The following is a 16,256-nucleotide window of genomic DNA, read 5'->3' as shown; positions in this document are numbered from 1 at the left end:
CTTATAGGTAAGAAAACTGAGGTCAAGGAATTAAGTGATGGGGTTACGTGTGGAGCTGGGATTTTCTCTCTGAAGCTTATCATGAGAACCATAACGTCAGCTATAAAATACCACCACTGTATTTTCTCATTGAGTGCATATTTCATTTTTTAAATCTGATTTGTATACAAATAAATTTTACACTAAATTATGTAAGCAATTGCTACTGGGCTGCACTGCCCCCTCCAGTCAATTTTATTAGTCTTTATATTTTGGCAGTTTTTAATGAGGTTTAGTTGAAAGTAATAATGGCTTATATTTACCTGCCTTCTTAATTTGGGATGGGGAGCATTAAGAACATACATTACTGGGCTTCCCTGGTGGCGCAGTGGTTGAGAGTCCGCCTGCTGATGCAGGGGACACGGGTTCGTGCCCCGGTCCGGGAAGAATCCCGCATGCCGTGGAGCGGCTAGGCCCGTGAGCCATGGCCGCTGAGCCTGCGCGTCCAGAGCCTGTGCTCCGCAACGGGAGAGGCTGCAACAGTGAGAGGCCTGCGTACCGCAAAAAAAAAAAAAGAACATACATTACACACATAATCTGTGTTTTTTCGTGGAAGAGGGCAATCTCAATAACAGCATTATTCAATTAGAATATGCTTGACCTGAAAATACTTGCAAATGATGTAACCAATAAGGGTTTAATACCAAAATATATAAACAGCTTATACAACTCAATATAAAAAAAAACCTGATTAAAAAATAGGCAGAAGACCTAAATAGACATTTCTCCAAAGGAGACATACAGATGGCTAACAGGCACATGAAAAGATGCTTAACGTCGCTAATTATTAGAGAAATGCAAATCAGAACTACAATGGGATATCACCTCTTCTCAGAATGGCCATCATCAAAAAGTCTACAAATAACAAATGTTGGTGAGGATGTGGAGAAAACAGTTGTATACAGTTGGTGGGAATTAAATTGATGCAGCCACTATGGAAAACAGTATGGAGGTTCCTTAAAAAACTAAAAGTAGAGCTACCATATGATCCAGCAATCCCACTCCTGGGTATATATCTGGAAAAAATGAAAACTCTAGTTTGAAAAAATACATGCATTCCAGTGTTCACAGCAGCACTATTTATAATACCCAAGACATGGAAACAACCCAAGGGCCAACAGACGATTGGCTTAAGAATATGTGGTATATGTATACAATGGAATATTACTCAGCCATAAAAAGAATGAAACTCTGCCATCTGTAATGACATGGATGGACCTAAAAAGTATTATGCTTAGTGAAATAAGTCAGACGGAGAAAGATAAATACTTTATGTTATCACTTATTTGTGGAATCTGAAAAATAAAACGAATGTGTATAACAGTACTGAAACGGACTCACAGATAATAGAAAACAAACTAGTGGATACCCATAGGGAGAGGGAAGCAAGGAGGGGCAAGATAAGAATGTGGAATTAAGAGCTACCAACTAGTATATATAAAATAAATAAGCACCAAGGATATATTGTACAGCACAGGGAAATACAGCCATAATAACTGTAGATGAAGTATAATCTATAAAAATACTGTCACTACGCTGTACACCTGAAACTAATATAATATTGTAAATCAACTATACTTCAATAAAATATGTGTGTGTATGTATGTGTGTGTGTGTATATATATATACTTGACAGAGTAAGTCCTAAATTAGAGATAGGCACAAATAAATTATGTAATTGGTCTAAGTTCACATGACTATTCAGAGGCAGAACCTGTATCTTCATATATATATATATATATATATATATTACCAAGTTCCTATTTTTGTTACCTCTGTTGTTTGTGTTGCCTCTAATAAAAACCATTGTTGATCGCTGTCTGGAACCTTCTGGTCACCTCTCTCCATGCATTTAAGGGAGAAGCTCTAGAGTTGACAAGGAAAGGAGGAGAGATTTTTGATATTATTTGCCACTAATTCACTTTGTCTTTATTCTTGTGTATTGATGGGGAGTGATGAGAAACCAAAATTAATGATTACTAAAGTGATGAGTAAATCAGAACTCACATATAGAGGTAGTTTTCTTATACCCAGCTATCATAAGAATATATTCTGGAAATAAAAGGAGAGATCATGTGAGTAAATACAGTATACTTTGCATATACTAGGATAAGTATAAGTATATTGTATTTTGTCTACTAACTGAGAATATTTTATTTCTTCTTTCCTGTCCTAATTGCCTTGAATCTGTAAAGTAGTATAGTATTAATTTCCCATATTTATTATTATACCTCTTAAAGTCCAAATTCTCTGTTGTTTGCTTGTTTTCATTACTATTCTCCTTTCCCTTAAAAAGATGCCACTGTAGTGTGTGTCTCATTTTAATTAACGTGCGATTTCAGAATAATCTTTGAAATAACTGGAATTACTCTAGGTTATTACAGAAGCAGAAACTTTTAAAACAAGTAGATAAAATTGCTTTTAGATCATATATTAATTTTGCAACTATGATTTATGTTTTTAACATTAAAATACAAAGCATTTCTTTTAAAACTCAGAAAACACTAAAGGAAGAGACGGGCCTTTTTTGAAGAAATATTTGTCCTGGAAATGAACTCAAATGAGGAGTGAGACTTTATTTATATATGTGTGTGTGTATATATATATTATTTTTTTAAAACAAGAATATCTTTTAAAGTAAATACTTTAGAGATAAAAATTTACTCTTTTGGCATTTTTCTTTATTTTGTTATAGTATTTTTGTGCAGGTCATAAGTTGGATTATTAAGTAATTATTTTGTATGAGAATGTCATGTTTTTTCTTTTTTGTATGTGTTTATATTCTTTTATAAGAATTGAAAACAGCATATCTATATGGGTTTGTATAAATATATATTTTTTTAAGTAAAAGGCTCATTTATTACCTAGTTTCTCATTTAAAAAAAATTTAGAATTATTTATTCTTTTTCTTGTCAAGGCATTGCTTCAGAGTTTGGAGTTCGAGGTTATCCAACAATTAAGCTGTAAGTTGAGTGTTGTATGTTTATATGTGTATTTTTATTAGTTCACTCTACTTACATTTTATTACATTTAGTAGCTTCCTTGGAGGACTGAAGATTTGGGTTCTGCAGTTCTTTCTAGGTGCAGTGTGTGATCCAGGGAGAGGGACTTCATCCGTGCTTTTCTTTGCACTTAAGTTAATGTGTGGTTTATGGCTAATTCACCAAATGTGTTTTGAGTTTACTGTGACAGGTGCTGAGCAGGACAAGGTATACAGTTGTAAATTAGGAAAGCTCTACCCCTGAGGAGCTCAAGGGTATATTCTGTTTAACTTGTGAATCCTGTCTCCTAACAAATTTTACTTTTCTATGATTGAAATAGACTTATTTCATTAGAGATGAAAGAAAAGAGAATCAAATTGATGGATGTTAATTCTTATCTGTAGATGTTGATCACGTCTAAGAGCATATATGGTAGAAGAAATATTGTGATAATTCTAAGGGACTTGTGTTTTATAATCATAATGTTATTGAATTTTCTCATGAGTTTATTCCTGATCTCATCCTTATTTCAATAATGTGGAGAGTTGAGGAATTATTTTGAAACTTATTTTTATTATAAAGTAAGTTATTTTAGTATTTTAAAATCTCAGATTTTAAAATTTGACTAATTTTAATTTTTTTATTTCTTGGATTTTGTGTTGGCCTCCCTTTCTTCCCCCACTGTTTAAAAATGTTTGCTAAGGGAATTCCCTGGCAGTCCAGTGGTTGGGACTCTTTGCTTTCACTGCTGAGGGCACAGGTTCAGTCCCCGGTCAGGGAACTAAGATCCCACAGGCCACACGGCGTGGCCAAAAAAATAAATAATATAAAATAAAATAAAAAAACACATGCACACACACAGAATACTTCCAGGGCAGAACCTTTAAAAAAAAAAAAGTTTGTAAGCCTCTTTGACTTTCTTGTGTTCAGTAAATTATCTTTTCTATCCTTTCTGTTTAATTATAGATGTTCTACTGTGCTTTCACAATTTTTTTTTTTAAATTTCAGTTAGTTGGACACAATTCATTGGCAGGCTTTTGGAAAATTATCTAATTTTCTAGAAGAGGTATTTTTATGCATTGTTTTATTCTTTAATCTTGGAGCATCTGTCATGTTACTCTGATGTTGTATTGCTTAAAATTGGTTTTACCTTTACCAAAATACTTTTAATTCCCTGTCCTTTCACATACTTTTTAATAGAGAAGATAGTGAGAATTAAGCTTTGATGAGTTCTTGACTGTGAATGTATATATTTTTCATTTATCAGAAGGCATAGACACAATGCAGTTATCAAATACAGAGTAAAATATTTTCATGTAATTTTAATAAAATACAGCCTTTTTCTTTGCATTTTGGTTGTTGGTTCCCTGAAGCCAGTTATTGGCTGTTTTTTACATGATTATGCTACTTCTAAAACTCCACTGCATTTACTATTTTATATGCTGTAATTTGTGTTACAATAGAGAGTGATTATCATTAAATGTGAAAACAGTTGAAATAATCTAAACTTTTACCCTATTTTCTTTTTTTAAGATTAAAAGGGGACCTGGCGTATAATTACAGAGGACCACGAACTAAAGATGATATAATTGAGTTTGCTCACAGAGTGTCTGGGTAAGTTCGTATTATGAAGGGCCTTTACTATATAATATTAGTATTTGCAAGTTAAATGTATTTGAGTAGACCATATTGAACATACATATTTTTAGGTGTTTAGCCTAAATAAAATTTGTCTGTTTATTTATAAAGGAAAGCTAGGGTTGCGTAGCATATGCAAAGAGCTCCTCGAGAGGAATAAAAGGGTCCATGATCTTATGTACTTGTTAGCCTCACATTTAAATTCACTTTGTGTATAGAAGAATATTTTCCCCAGTGGATTTTTAATACATTTTCAAAACTTGATTACTTCTAACAACTTTGTGAATCTTAATTTTTTTTATTATAATTTTGCCTTTGTACTGCCTGGTTTACATTCATTTATTTTTCTTGTTATCGAATTTCAGTTTTAAGAGAAGCCCCACAGTATTACATTCTAAATAAACTTGGGCTTTAATCCCTAGCTTTTAATACCAGAAAATGCTTTTTAGACGCAGCTAAAATACTTTCCCTCATCTTTCACATGCTGCTTTATGTCAACTGTGACGTATTATTACACATTTCGCTTAGAAGGTAATATAATTAGAACGCAGAGATCTTTTTGAGTTACAGATCTCTGAAGTTTTACTGCTAAGGAATCAGAAATTCTTCTGGTTTGAATGTGGTGATTTTTTTTTTTTACTCTACATCTTGCTGGTGTATAAAGAAAGTTGGTGCATATAATTATTTAATGTGATTATGTGTAACTTCTGGAAGAGGGCTTTTATCAAAATAGGTTAACCTACTTTGACTTTGAAAGTATGGTTGCTTATGAGTTTGACAGGATATATTATATTGATAGCTTTAAATAATTTTAAGATAAATTAACATATTGGAATGGATTTGTTGGGTGGCATGATACTATCTAGCTTAAATTATTTGAGAAAAGGCACAGAATTAGGAATGGTCTTTGTATATTAAAGTTTGCAAAGCTTTAGTAAAGTATAATTTTCACTGTATTTTCTCGTTGATTGCATATTTCATTTTCTTTATTTGTTTTGTGAGTAAATAAATTTTGAGATAACTTTATATTACATGAGGGGGTCGCCAGTAGGATTATTTTATTCCCCTATAGTTTAAAGTAGTCTTTATGTTTTGGCAATTTTTAATGAGTTTTAGTTTAAGCTTAAGATGGCCTTCTGATGTAACTGGGAGTGACTCTACTGCAAAGGAAATTTCAAGAGTCAGTTCTGGAGTTGCATCACTTACTAGTTAATTACTAAAGTATTAAAATAGAGGCTAGAATATAGTGATGCAATGCATTTAAAGAATTGTGTGTTTCGAAAATGTTTGCCTTTGCAGAATACATTTTGTTCTATTTTGCAAATGTGATGGAGTAAAAATCTAATGATATAGATCACACTAAAAAAAGACTGCCTCTTAGCTTTTAATAGTATTTCATAAGTGATATGTTTTATAATAATCTTTGGTATAATTCATTTCTCAGCCTATTTGGCTTTGAAAATGACTGTATAATAAAACTTTTTGTAGTTTTGTTTTCTCTTCATGAGATTCTTATATGCTATTATGACTACCATTTTCCATTTTATTTTTCCTGAGAAGAATAACATACTTAGGAAACATTTTAGATTTTAACCTTTATAGTGTGTTTTGAAACTAGCATTTAAATGGTCAGAGTAAGACATAAATATTCTAAACATAATATTATAAACTCCTGGGATAGTATTTCACAGTGTGTTTGTGTGAATGATCTTTCGAAAGGGAGAAAAAAAATAATTGTCATGCGGATTGTTTTGTTTTTAGCTGAGGATTCTAAATGGATTATAGTTCCATCTTTGCCTATCAAAACATTGGTTAAGATGATACTCTCTAAAGGGATGTATTTAAAGCTTATTTTTTAAACTGGTAGATTAAACTGTAGGTACTGTACATTTATTATATGGGTATAATAGTGGTCATGGGCCATAGTTTATTAGATTTATGTAGATTGAGTGATATACTTAAAATGCAATTCATACAATATTAAAGCTTTGTAACTTTAGATAGGATGACATATAAATAGGAGTAAATTATGTACTACCCTTAGTTCAAGTGCAAGTTTTTTTGTTTTGTTTTATTTTCAAACAGGGCTCTAATTCGGCCACTTCCAAGTCAGCAAATGTTTGAACATGTGCAGAAGAGGCATCGTGTATTTTTTGTTTATATAGGTGGAGAGTCACCTCTGAAGGTATCAAATGATTTTATTCTTTAATCCACAAGCACAGATATATTGTAATTTAATTTTCTGTATAACGAGGGCTTCACCAAAAACTCAGGACTTATTTCACTCTTATTAGAAATACTTTAGTTGAATCTAAGTATTTTTATAATAAAAACACTTCGTCATATACCCTCTATAGTATTTGCCTTCATGAAACAGAATTGAGTAAAAAGTGGGTGGGTGTTGCCTGTGTTAGTATATTTCTTCTGTTGACCTGGTTATTTAGCTTTTGTATTGCTTTTTAGCATTTTGAGTCTTTGAAACTGCAACATGCAGTTTGAGTGTAAACTTTTTAAAAGCAAAAGCTCATTGTCTTAAGATTTTTGTATGTATGTATGTTTGTGTTTGCATGTCAGACACACACATCTCTTCCTATAATCATCATCAAATTAAATTAATAAATATGAATTGAGCTGGTATATTTAATGAACTTTATTTGAAGGCATATAAAAGCACTTAGTTACAATGGTCTTTTGCCTTAGAAACAGTTTATTTCATTTCCTTATATTTAATCTTTTCACATGAAAAGACTTAAGGTAGCTAATTGTGATGATACTACTTAGCAGTGATACTACTTGCTCTGAATGTTTAATGAGGAATGAATTTTGATCTTGATTAATATTTAAAAGTCACCTTTTTTCTGTTTGTATCTTCACAGGAGAAATACATCGATGCTGCTTCAGAATTAATTGTATATACATACTTTTTTTCTGCCTCAGAAGAAGTTGTCCCTGAGGTAATATTTAAAGTTGGATTTTAAGTAGTGTATTAATTACTATATATATTCAACAACTGTTTGTTGTCCTTTAATTGTGTGCCATGCACAGTTTTAAGTCCTGGATTATTGATGGCAAGCAAAATCATCATGACCCTGATAGGATGGAGTTTACGTTCTCATGGGTGGGGGAAGTGGACTGAGTTTTAGTATTGTAGATAAGAGCCTTCCCTTGGGTCCTCAGACTGAGATAGTGGTCCTCGGTAAACAAAGCTATAAACAGGATATCATAACTGCTCTAAAAAATAATAAAGGAGCAGTGTGATAGTAAGGACATTTAGAGGTGGGATGGCTACTCTTGTTTGATTGATCAAGAAATGTCTGTCTGAGGAGAAAATACATCTGAACCAGGACTTAACGGGATGTGAAGGAGCCACGCACAGATCTGTGGCCATAGTAAACCAGAAACAAGGAACAGACATTACAGATGGCCAAGATGAGAACCTGCCTGGCATAGTGGAGTAACAGAGCCGTAGCCAGTGTGGCTGAACTGCAGTGAGAAAGGAGATGGGAGGTAGGCAGAGGCCAGTGGAGGCCTTCTAGGTCAGGGCCACGCGTGTGAGGATTTGGTCTCAAGTTCATTTTAAGGACATTACTCTGTGCTAAGTGCAGACACAATTGGATCAGGATGAGACTAGATCAGGAAGCTCAGTTGAACTCTTGAAGTAATCTAGGATTTAGGCTTGAAAGTTATTAAGAGAATTAGGAAGAAGTGAAAGAATTGTATTTGGAGATAGAATTTTTTGAGCTTGTTCTAGAGGAAAAGAGGTGCATCAAGGATGACTCTTAGGTTTTTGGCCTGAACAACTGGTTAGATGGTGGTGTTATTTATGAGCTGGGGAATACTGGGGAAGGAACAAGTTGGAGTATGGGAGGAGAGATGGTGTTTTGAAGGTTTATTTTACTTTAAGTTGACGTATTAGGCATCCAAGTACAAGCATCAGATAAGGGTTTGGAGATAAGTCATGGCTGCATAAATGAAATAAACTTCTTAGACATGGGATGCAAATCTGGGGGGAGATAAGAGGGTCCAGGTCCTAACAGCAAAGGACAATGAGAAGAGATTGCCAGTAAAGTAGGAAAACAAGGTGAATGGGAAGCCAAGATAAAAAGTGTTTAAGAAAGGAGTGGCCAGTTGTGCAAGATGCTGTGAAGCAACCAAGGTGAGGAGAGGAAAGAACCATGGTGTTTGTCCCCATAGAGGTTGTTGGTTTTAAGAGAAACAGTTTCAGAGGAGTAATGGGAACAAGTGACTCACTGGTGTGATTTCAGAGACTGGCTCACTCAGGGATGCCCTTGAAAGGGAGAGATGCTGAATGCTGTGAAATACTCCCAGGGTGAATAGAGGCATGCTGGATGGTAGAGCCTCACCTGAGAGCTTTACCACTGCCCTTACAGTAGTTATTTTCATGGTGCTGTGATGTAACCAGATCATTCTAGATCACCTGTGACATACCTTCCTCCCTTTTTAACCTTTCCAGGATAGCTGTCCTTATTTTAATTTTATTATTACTTTTACTTTATTAGTTATCTACTGATTTATTTGTTGTTATGCTCAGTATTACCACACTCATGTAGTAATTCTGTGTGGCTTACCTAAATTATATCTTTTCTGCTCTGATACTGATTTCTCTACTGTAATTTTATTATTTTGAAATAAGTACAAAACAGGTATAAGAAGCAGGTACCCACTGAATGGATTCCTTATTATTAATGGCCATTGTAAGTTCCCATTCATAAAGCAGTTTATCGTTTAAGCCTGCTCTCACCTCTCAACGTGTGTTAGCAGATCTCACTCTCCTAACTCCCCAGTGAGGTGGGTGCTCTGAGACCTGGATTCACGGGAAGCCGACTCCCCGGGTGAAGTGATGGACTCGTTTCACAGCCTGGGAGTGCTGGGGAGAACCTACCTGTGCTGATTGCTACCTTAGCCCCTGCTCTTCCGCCGTTTCAGAGTGCCTCCTGGCCTTCACTTCCTGTGATATCTTTGAGTCTGTTAACAACTCTAAGAATATTTCGTGGTTTCACAAGGGCAAACAGGGCACTGTGCCAGGGGGTGTATAAAGAGGTATCAAGCCCAGTCCTTGGATGAGCTAGGGATTGACTGTGTTCTTTTTAACTGTTGGTAACTTTTTTGTGGTTGTCATCATTGTGGTTCCCACCCCCACCCCCTCCGGTAACTTTCAATGCTTTTGAACTCATGGCTATCAACTGAAATTTTTTTTCTGATTTTCGCAGTATGTGACCCTGAAAGAGATGCCCGCTGTGCTTGTTTTCAAAGATGAAACTTACTTTGTTTATGATGGTAAGTTCCAAAGTTTTAACTCATGTAAACACTTTATAATTACAATGTTGTATCTATTATAGGGCTTAGGTGTTGATGAAAGATTTAGTAAATGCAGCTACTGCTTACATTTCCCGTTAGTTGAATGACTGCTAGGTTTTTCTTACCCTTCAACTTTAGTTTTTCCACTCAGTGTTCTTTCATCCTGAGTTTGGCTACAGTAAATTTCTCTTTTTGTCAGATCATTTGCCTTTTTTAGAAATGAGCCCTAGGCAATTTCTATACATTACTTTAAAATATTCAAAGTTAATTTTAAAAAGGTCTAACATTTGAGACACACAAAGATGTGAAAGAAATAAACCATCTTCAATAGTGGTGAAGCCCTGGGGTATTCTGTAGCCTTTTCTCTCCCTCCCTGACAGAAGTAACCACCCACCTTCTATTCAGCATTTGTTTGTTGAAGCAAATACTTGGTCTATTTTTTAAATATTTTTATTATATCAAACACACATTATAGTGAAGAGAATGCTAAAATAGTAAGACTCTACATACATACCTGTCACCCAGGTGAGACAGTTACTAAGATCTTACCACGTTTGCTTCAACAATGTTTTTTCTTTGTTGAAGCATTGTAGCAAATCCCAGTGGCATTTCATCGCTATGTGCTTCATTATGCGTCCCTGACTACACGTTTATTATGCATTTCTTTAAAAATGTGGGCTTTTGGGAGTTTCTTTTTTTAAGATAACCACATGCTATTGTAACACTTAAAAAATTAACAGTAATTCCTTGGTATTATCAAATACTTACTACCAGAGTTTGCAAACTGGGCTTTGCGGTAGCTTAGGGCAGTGCAGCAGACTCACGGGGGCATGCGGAGATAGTTCGGATTTCAGGAAGCATTGAAACTCGACATCTGTTAGACAGTACACAGCCACTGAAAAGCAAAAGCGAATGCAAAATCTCACCTACTAGCGATGTTAGTAACATTGTAAATTACATACAGTTAATGAAATAAATTCAGTTTCTCATTCTTACTAGCTACTTTTCATATACTCAGTGGCCTTGTGTGGCTTTTGTTGGAGAGCACAGATAGGGACCATTTTATTCATATCAGAAACATTCTAGAGAGTTATTTTTACTGAACCAAACTTGGGTCCACTCTCCTGTGTGCAGTAAAGCCAATCTGCTGACGCCGGGTTGTGGTGAAGGAAAGGGCAGCTTCAGTGCAGGGTGCCAAGCAGGGAGTCCAGGGCAGCTAGTGCTCAAAGGCCAGGTGAGGGAGGGGAGTCACAGGGTGTGTGATCAGCACGGTCCTCTGATTGGTTGATGGTGAGGTAATAGCAAGGGCCATGTCAGTTAACATCATCAATCCTTAGGCTGCAGTAGGCCTGGGGGATAAGTGCTCCTGGTCATCAAAACAACTCAGGAAAGTGCATCAGCAGAGAGTATGGGGGAAGGGTCGCCCAGGACTGCCCCTTAGGGGTTCTGCTCAGTCACATTATTTTATGACGGAGAAGAAACTAGAAGTGTTTGAGAGCTGTAAGCTTTGATGAATAGATGAATAGATTCTTCTATTCAGATGAATAGAAGAATATCTAATAAAAGGAATATTTTGATTGTCCTGTTTTAGTCAAAGGAGCATTTTAATTGTTTTGACAGTAACATGAAGACAAAGCAGTTCTAAAATCTTATATCTTCACTATCTTTAGATAAATGTGAGGACTGTGTTTTATTTCTTAATGTAGTATAATAACCACCATTTACCTGTTACGTTTTGTACAGCAGTTACTATCTATTTGCTTAACTCGATATTTTCATTTTATTCTCACCTTAATCTGGTAGTAAGGCAGATAGATAAATATCCTGAGATTACAGAGAGGGTAACTAAGAATGTTAGATAAAGGAGAGAGATATGTAGTTAAATTGCAGGTTCATTCCTTTGCTCGTTCATTGGATATTTGTTGAATGGCTGCATGAGACATTGGGCTTAAAAAGGAAATTAAGAGGAACTTCCATATGTGAAAATGTGTTAAGGAAAATTCATATTCCATCCACTTATTCTTTATCTACACTCCTTGTATGATAAGCACTAAGTATATTCAATATATTGTCTTATTTGATCATTACAACAGTCTTTTGAGATCAGCAGTCTTACTGTTTTATAAACAAACAGGATTAAAGAGATTGTTTTTATTTTTTTCCAAGTTAAAATAGTACATGGTATAATCAAGATTCAGCCTTCAAATCTCTTGTTCTAGTTGCATTATGAGTTTATTAACTCAGAGAGCCACTTCGCTTTTTTTGGAAAAAGGCCTGATTTTCTTTATTAAAGAATACATTTAAGTCTAAATAATGGCTAAGAAGTGCCCTTCCCCATCCATGTTTCAGATGTGGCCTCTGATGCATAAGAAAGAGAGGGGTAATGTGTTCGGTATCTACAGTTGTTTTGAAGGCCAACATTTTCTAACTCAGTAGTCAGTACTTAGAACCTGCCTGAAGTCTTCAGATAAAAGGTTACTTTGAATGCTTATCCTACTGTTACATTGTTCATAATTTCAGGAACAGTGGGATGGGGCTTAGGAGGATAGTTTATTTCCTAATGAGTTTTACATTTATCACTTTTGTGAATAATCTTTAGAAAATTTTTTTTTCTTTTTTTTTTTTCTTTTAACATCTTTATTGGAGTATAATTGCTTTACAATGGTATGTTAGCTTCAGCTTCACAACAAAATGAATCAGTTATACATATACATATGTTCCCATATCTCTTCCCGCTTGTGTCTCCCTCCCTCCCACCCTCCCTATCCCACCCCTCCAGGCGGTCACAAAGCACCGAGCTGATCTCCCTGTGCTATGCAGCTGCTTCCCACTAGCTATCTACCTTACGTTTGGTAGTGTATATATGTCCATGCCTCTCTCTCGCTTTGTCACAGTTTACCCTTCTCCCTCCCCATAGCCTCAAGTCCATTCTCTAGTAAGTCTGTGTCTTTATTCCTTTTTCACCCCTAGGTTTTTCATGACATTTTTTTTCTTAAATTCCATATATATGTGTTAGCATACGGTATTTGTCTCTCTCTTTCTGACTTACTTCACTCTGTATGACAGACTCTAGGTCTATCCACCTCATTACAAATAGCTCAATTTCGTTTCTTTTTATGGCTGAGTAATATTCCATTGTATATATGTGCCACATCTTCTTTATGCATTCATCCGATGATGGACACTTAGGTTGTTTCCATCTCCGGGCTATTGTAAATAGAGGTGCAATGAACATTTCGGTACATGACTCTTTTTGAATTATGGTTTTCTCAGGGTATATGCCCAGTAGTGGGATTGCTGGGTCATATGGTAGTTCTATTTGTAGTTTTTTAAGGAACCTCCATACTGTTCTCCACAGTGGCTGTATCAATTTACATTCCCACCAACAGTGTAAGAGTGTTCCCTTTTCTCCACACCCTCTCCAGCATTTATTGTTTCTAGATTTTTTGATGATGGCCATTCTGACTGGTGTGAGATGATATCTCATTGTAGTTTTGATTTGCATTTCTCTAATGATTAGTGATGTTGAGCATTCTTTCATGTGTTTGTTGGCAGTCTGTATATCTTCTTTGGAGAAATGTCTATTTAGGTCTTCTGCCCATTTTTGGATTGGGTTGTTTGTTTTTTTGTTATTAAGCTGCATGAGCTGCTTATAAATTTTGGAGATTAATCCTTTGTCAGTTGCTTCATTTGCAAATATTTTCTCCCATTCTGAGGGTTGTCTTTTGGTTTTGTTTATGGTTTCCTTTGCTGCGCAAAAGCTTTTAAGTTTCATTAGGTCCCATTTGTTTATTTTTGTTTTTATTTCCATTTCTCTAGGAGGTGGGTCAAAAAGGACCTTGCTGTGATTTATGTCATAGAGTGTCCTGCCTATGTTTTCCTCTAAGAGTTTGATAGTGTCTGGCCTTACATTTAGGTCTTTAATCCATTTTGAGCTTATTTTTGTGTATGGTGTTAGGGAGTGATCTAATCTCATACTTTTACATGTAGCTGTCCAGTTTTCCCAGCACCACTTATTGAAGAGGCTGTCCTTTCTCCACTGTACATTCCTGCCTCCTTTATCAAAGATAAGGTGACCATATGTGCGTGGGTTTATCTCTGGGCTTTCTATCCTGTTCCATTGTTCTATATTTCTGTTTTTGTGCCAGTACCATACTGTTTTGATTACTGTAGCTTTGTAGTAAAATCTGAAGTCAGGAAGCCTGATTCCTCCAGCTCCGTTTTTCGTTCTCAAGATTGTTTTGGCTATTCGGGGTCTTTTGTGTTTCCATACAAATTGTGAAATTTTTTGTTCTAGTTCTGTGAAAAATACCAGTGGTAGTTTGATAGGGATTGCATTGAATCTGTAGATTGCTTTGGGTAGTAGAGTCATTTTCACAGTGTTGATTCTTCCAATCCAAGAACATGGTATATCTCTCCATCTATTTGTATCATCTTTAATTTCTTTCTTCAGTGTCTTATAATTTTCTGCATACAGGTCTTTTGTCTCCTTAGGTAGGTTTATTCCTAGATATTTTATTCTTTTTGTTGCAGTGGTAAATGGGAGTGTTTTCTTGATTTCACTTTCAGATTTTTCATCCTTAGTGTATAGGAATGCCAGAGATTTCTGTGCATTAATTTTGTATCCTGCTACTTTACCAAATTCATTGATTAGCTCTAGTAGTTTTCTGGTAGCATCTTTAGGATTCTCTATGTATAGTATCATGTCATCTGCAAAGAGTGACAGCTTTACTTCTTCTTTTCTGATTTGGATTTCTTTTATTTCCTTTTCTTCTCTGATTGCTGTGGCTAAAACTTCCAAAACTACGTTGAATAAGAGTGGTGAGAGTGGGCAACCTTGTCTTGTTCCTGATCTTAGTGGAAATGCTTTCAGTTTTTCACCATTGAGGATGATGTTGGCTGTGGGTTTACCATATATGGCCTTTATTATGTTGAGGAAAGTTCCCTCTATGCCTACTTTCTGCAGGGTTTTTATCATAAATGGGTGTTGAATTTTGTCAAAAGCTTTCTCTGCATCTATTGAGATGATCATATGGTTTTTCTCCTTCAATTTGTTAATATGGTGTATCACGTTGATTGATTTGTGTATATTGAAGAATCCTTGCATTCCTGGAATAAACCCTACTTGATCATGGTGTATGATCCGTTTAATGTGCTGTTGGATTCTGTTTGCTATTATTTTGTTAAGGATTTTTGCATCTATGTTCATCAGTGATATTGGCCTGTAGTTTTCTTTCTTTGTGACATTCTTGTCTGGTTTTGGTATCAGGGTGATGGTGGCCTCGTAGAATGAGTTGGGGAGTGTTTCTCCCTCTGCTATATTTTTGAAGAGTTTGAGAAGCATAGGTGATAGCTCTTCTCTAAATGTTTGATAGAATTCACCTGTGAAGCCATCTGGTCTTGGGCTTTTGCTTGTTGGAAGATTTTTAATCACAGTTTCCATTTCAGTGCTTGTGATTGGTCTGTTCATATTTTCTATTTCTTCCTGATTCAGTCTTGGCAGGTTGTGCCTTTCTAAGAATTTGTCCATTTCTTCCAGGTTGTCCATTTTATTGGCATAGAGTTGCTTGTAGTAATCTCTCATGATCTTTTGTATTTCTGCAGTGTCAGTTGTTACTTCTCCTTTTTCATTTCTAATTCTATTGATTTCAGTCTTCTCCCTTTTTTTCTTGATGAGTCTGGCTAATGGTTTATCAATTTTGTTTATCCTTTCAAAGAACCAGCTTTTAGTTTTATTGATCTTTGCTATCATTCCCTTCATTTCTTTTTCATTTATTTCTCATCTGATTTTTATGATTTCTTTCCTTCTGCTAACTTTGGGGTTTTTTTGTTCTTCTTTCTCTAATTGTTTTAGGTGCAAGGTTAGGTTTATTTGAGATGCTTCCTGTTTCTTAAGGTGGGCTTGTATTGCTATAAACTTCCCTCTTAGAACTGCTTTTGCTGCATCCCATAGATTTTGAGTCGTCGTGTCTCCATTGTCATTTGTTTCTAGGTATTTTTTTATTTCCTCTTTGATTTCTTCAGTGATCACTTCGTTATTAAGTAGTGTATTGTTTAGCCTCCATGTGTTTGTATTTTTTACAGATCTTTTCCTGTAATTGATATCTAGTCTCATAGCGTTGTGGTCGGAAAAGATACTTGATACAATTTCAATTTTCTTAAATTTACCAAGGCTTGATTTGTGACCCAAGATATGATCTATCCTGGAGAATGTTCCATGAGCACTTGAGAAAAATGTGTATTCTGTTGTTTTTGGATGGAATGTCCTATAAATATCAA

At 35.2% G+C, this 16,256-nt stretch overlaps 1 protein-coding gene across 4 annotated transcripts in view; it reads left to right on the top strand.

Annotated features, from left to right (window-relative positions):
• The window catches only part of TMX3 (thioredoxin related transmembrane protein 3), a 69,123-nt gene that overhangs the window by 14,021 nt on the left and 38,846 nt on the right, over positions 1-16,256 (top strand). For 3 of the 4 annotated variants that reach the window (XM_089895300.1, XM_089895301.1, XM_022584306.3), the window contains exons 5-9: positions 2,957-3,002; positions 4,554-4,634; positions 6,744-6,843; positions 7,535-7,612; positions 9,890-9,956. In XM_089895300.1, coding sequence (XP_089751426.1) covers positions 2,957-3,002; positions 4,554-4,634; positions 6,744-6,843; positions 7,535-7,612; positions 9,890-9,956 — 372 coding nt within the window. The remainder of the gene's footprint in view (positions 1-2,956; positions 3,003-4,553; positions 4,635-6,743; positions 6,844-7,534; positions 7,613-9,889; positions 9,957-16,256) is intronic. The other variant, XM_089895302.1, reaches the window with a different exon arrangement.

Source organism: Delphinapterus leucas, chromosome 14 (assembly GCF_059928025.1).
Source record: "Delphinapterus leucas isolate spDelLeu-1000000601 "Yukka" chromosome 14, BTC_Dleu_Yukka2, whole genome shotgun sequence".
NCBI classification, from domain to species: domain Eukaryota; kingdom Metazoa; phylum Chordata; class Mammalia; order Artiodactyla; family Monodontidae; genus Delphinapterus; species Delphinapterus leucas.
The sequence above is the reverse complement of the archived record's forward strand: the minus strand, read 5'-3'. Positions and strand labels throughout refer to the sequence as shown.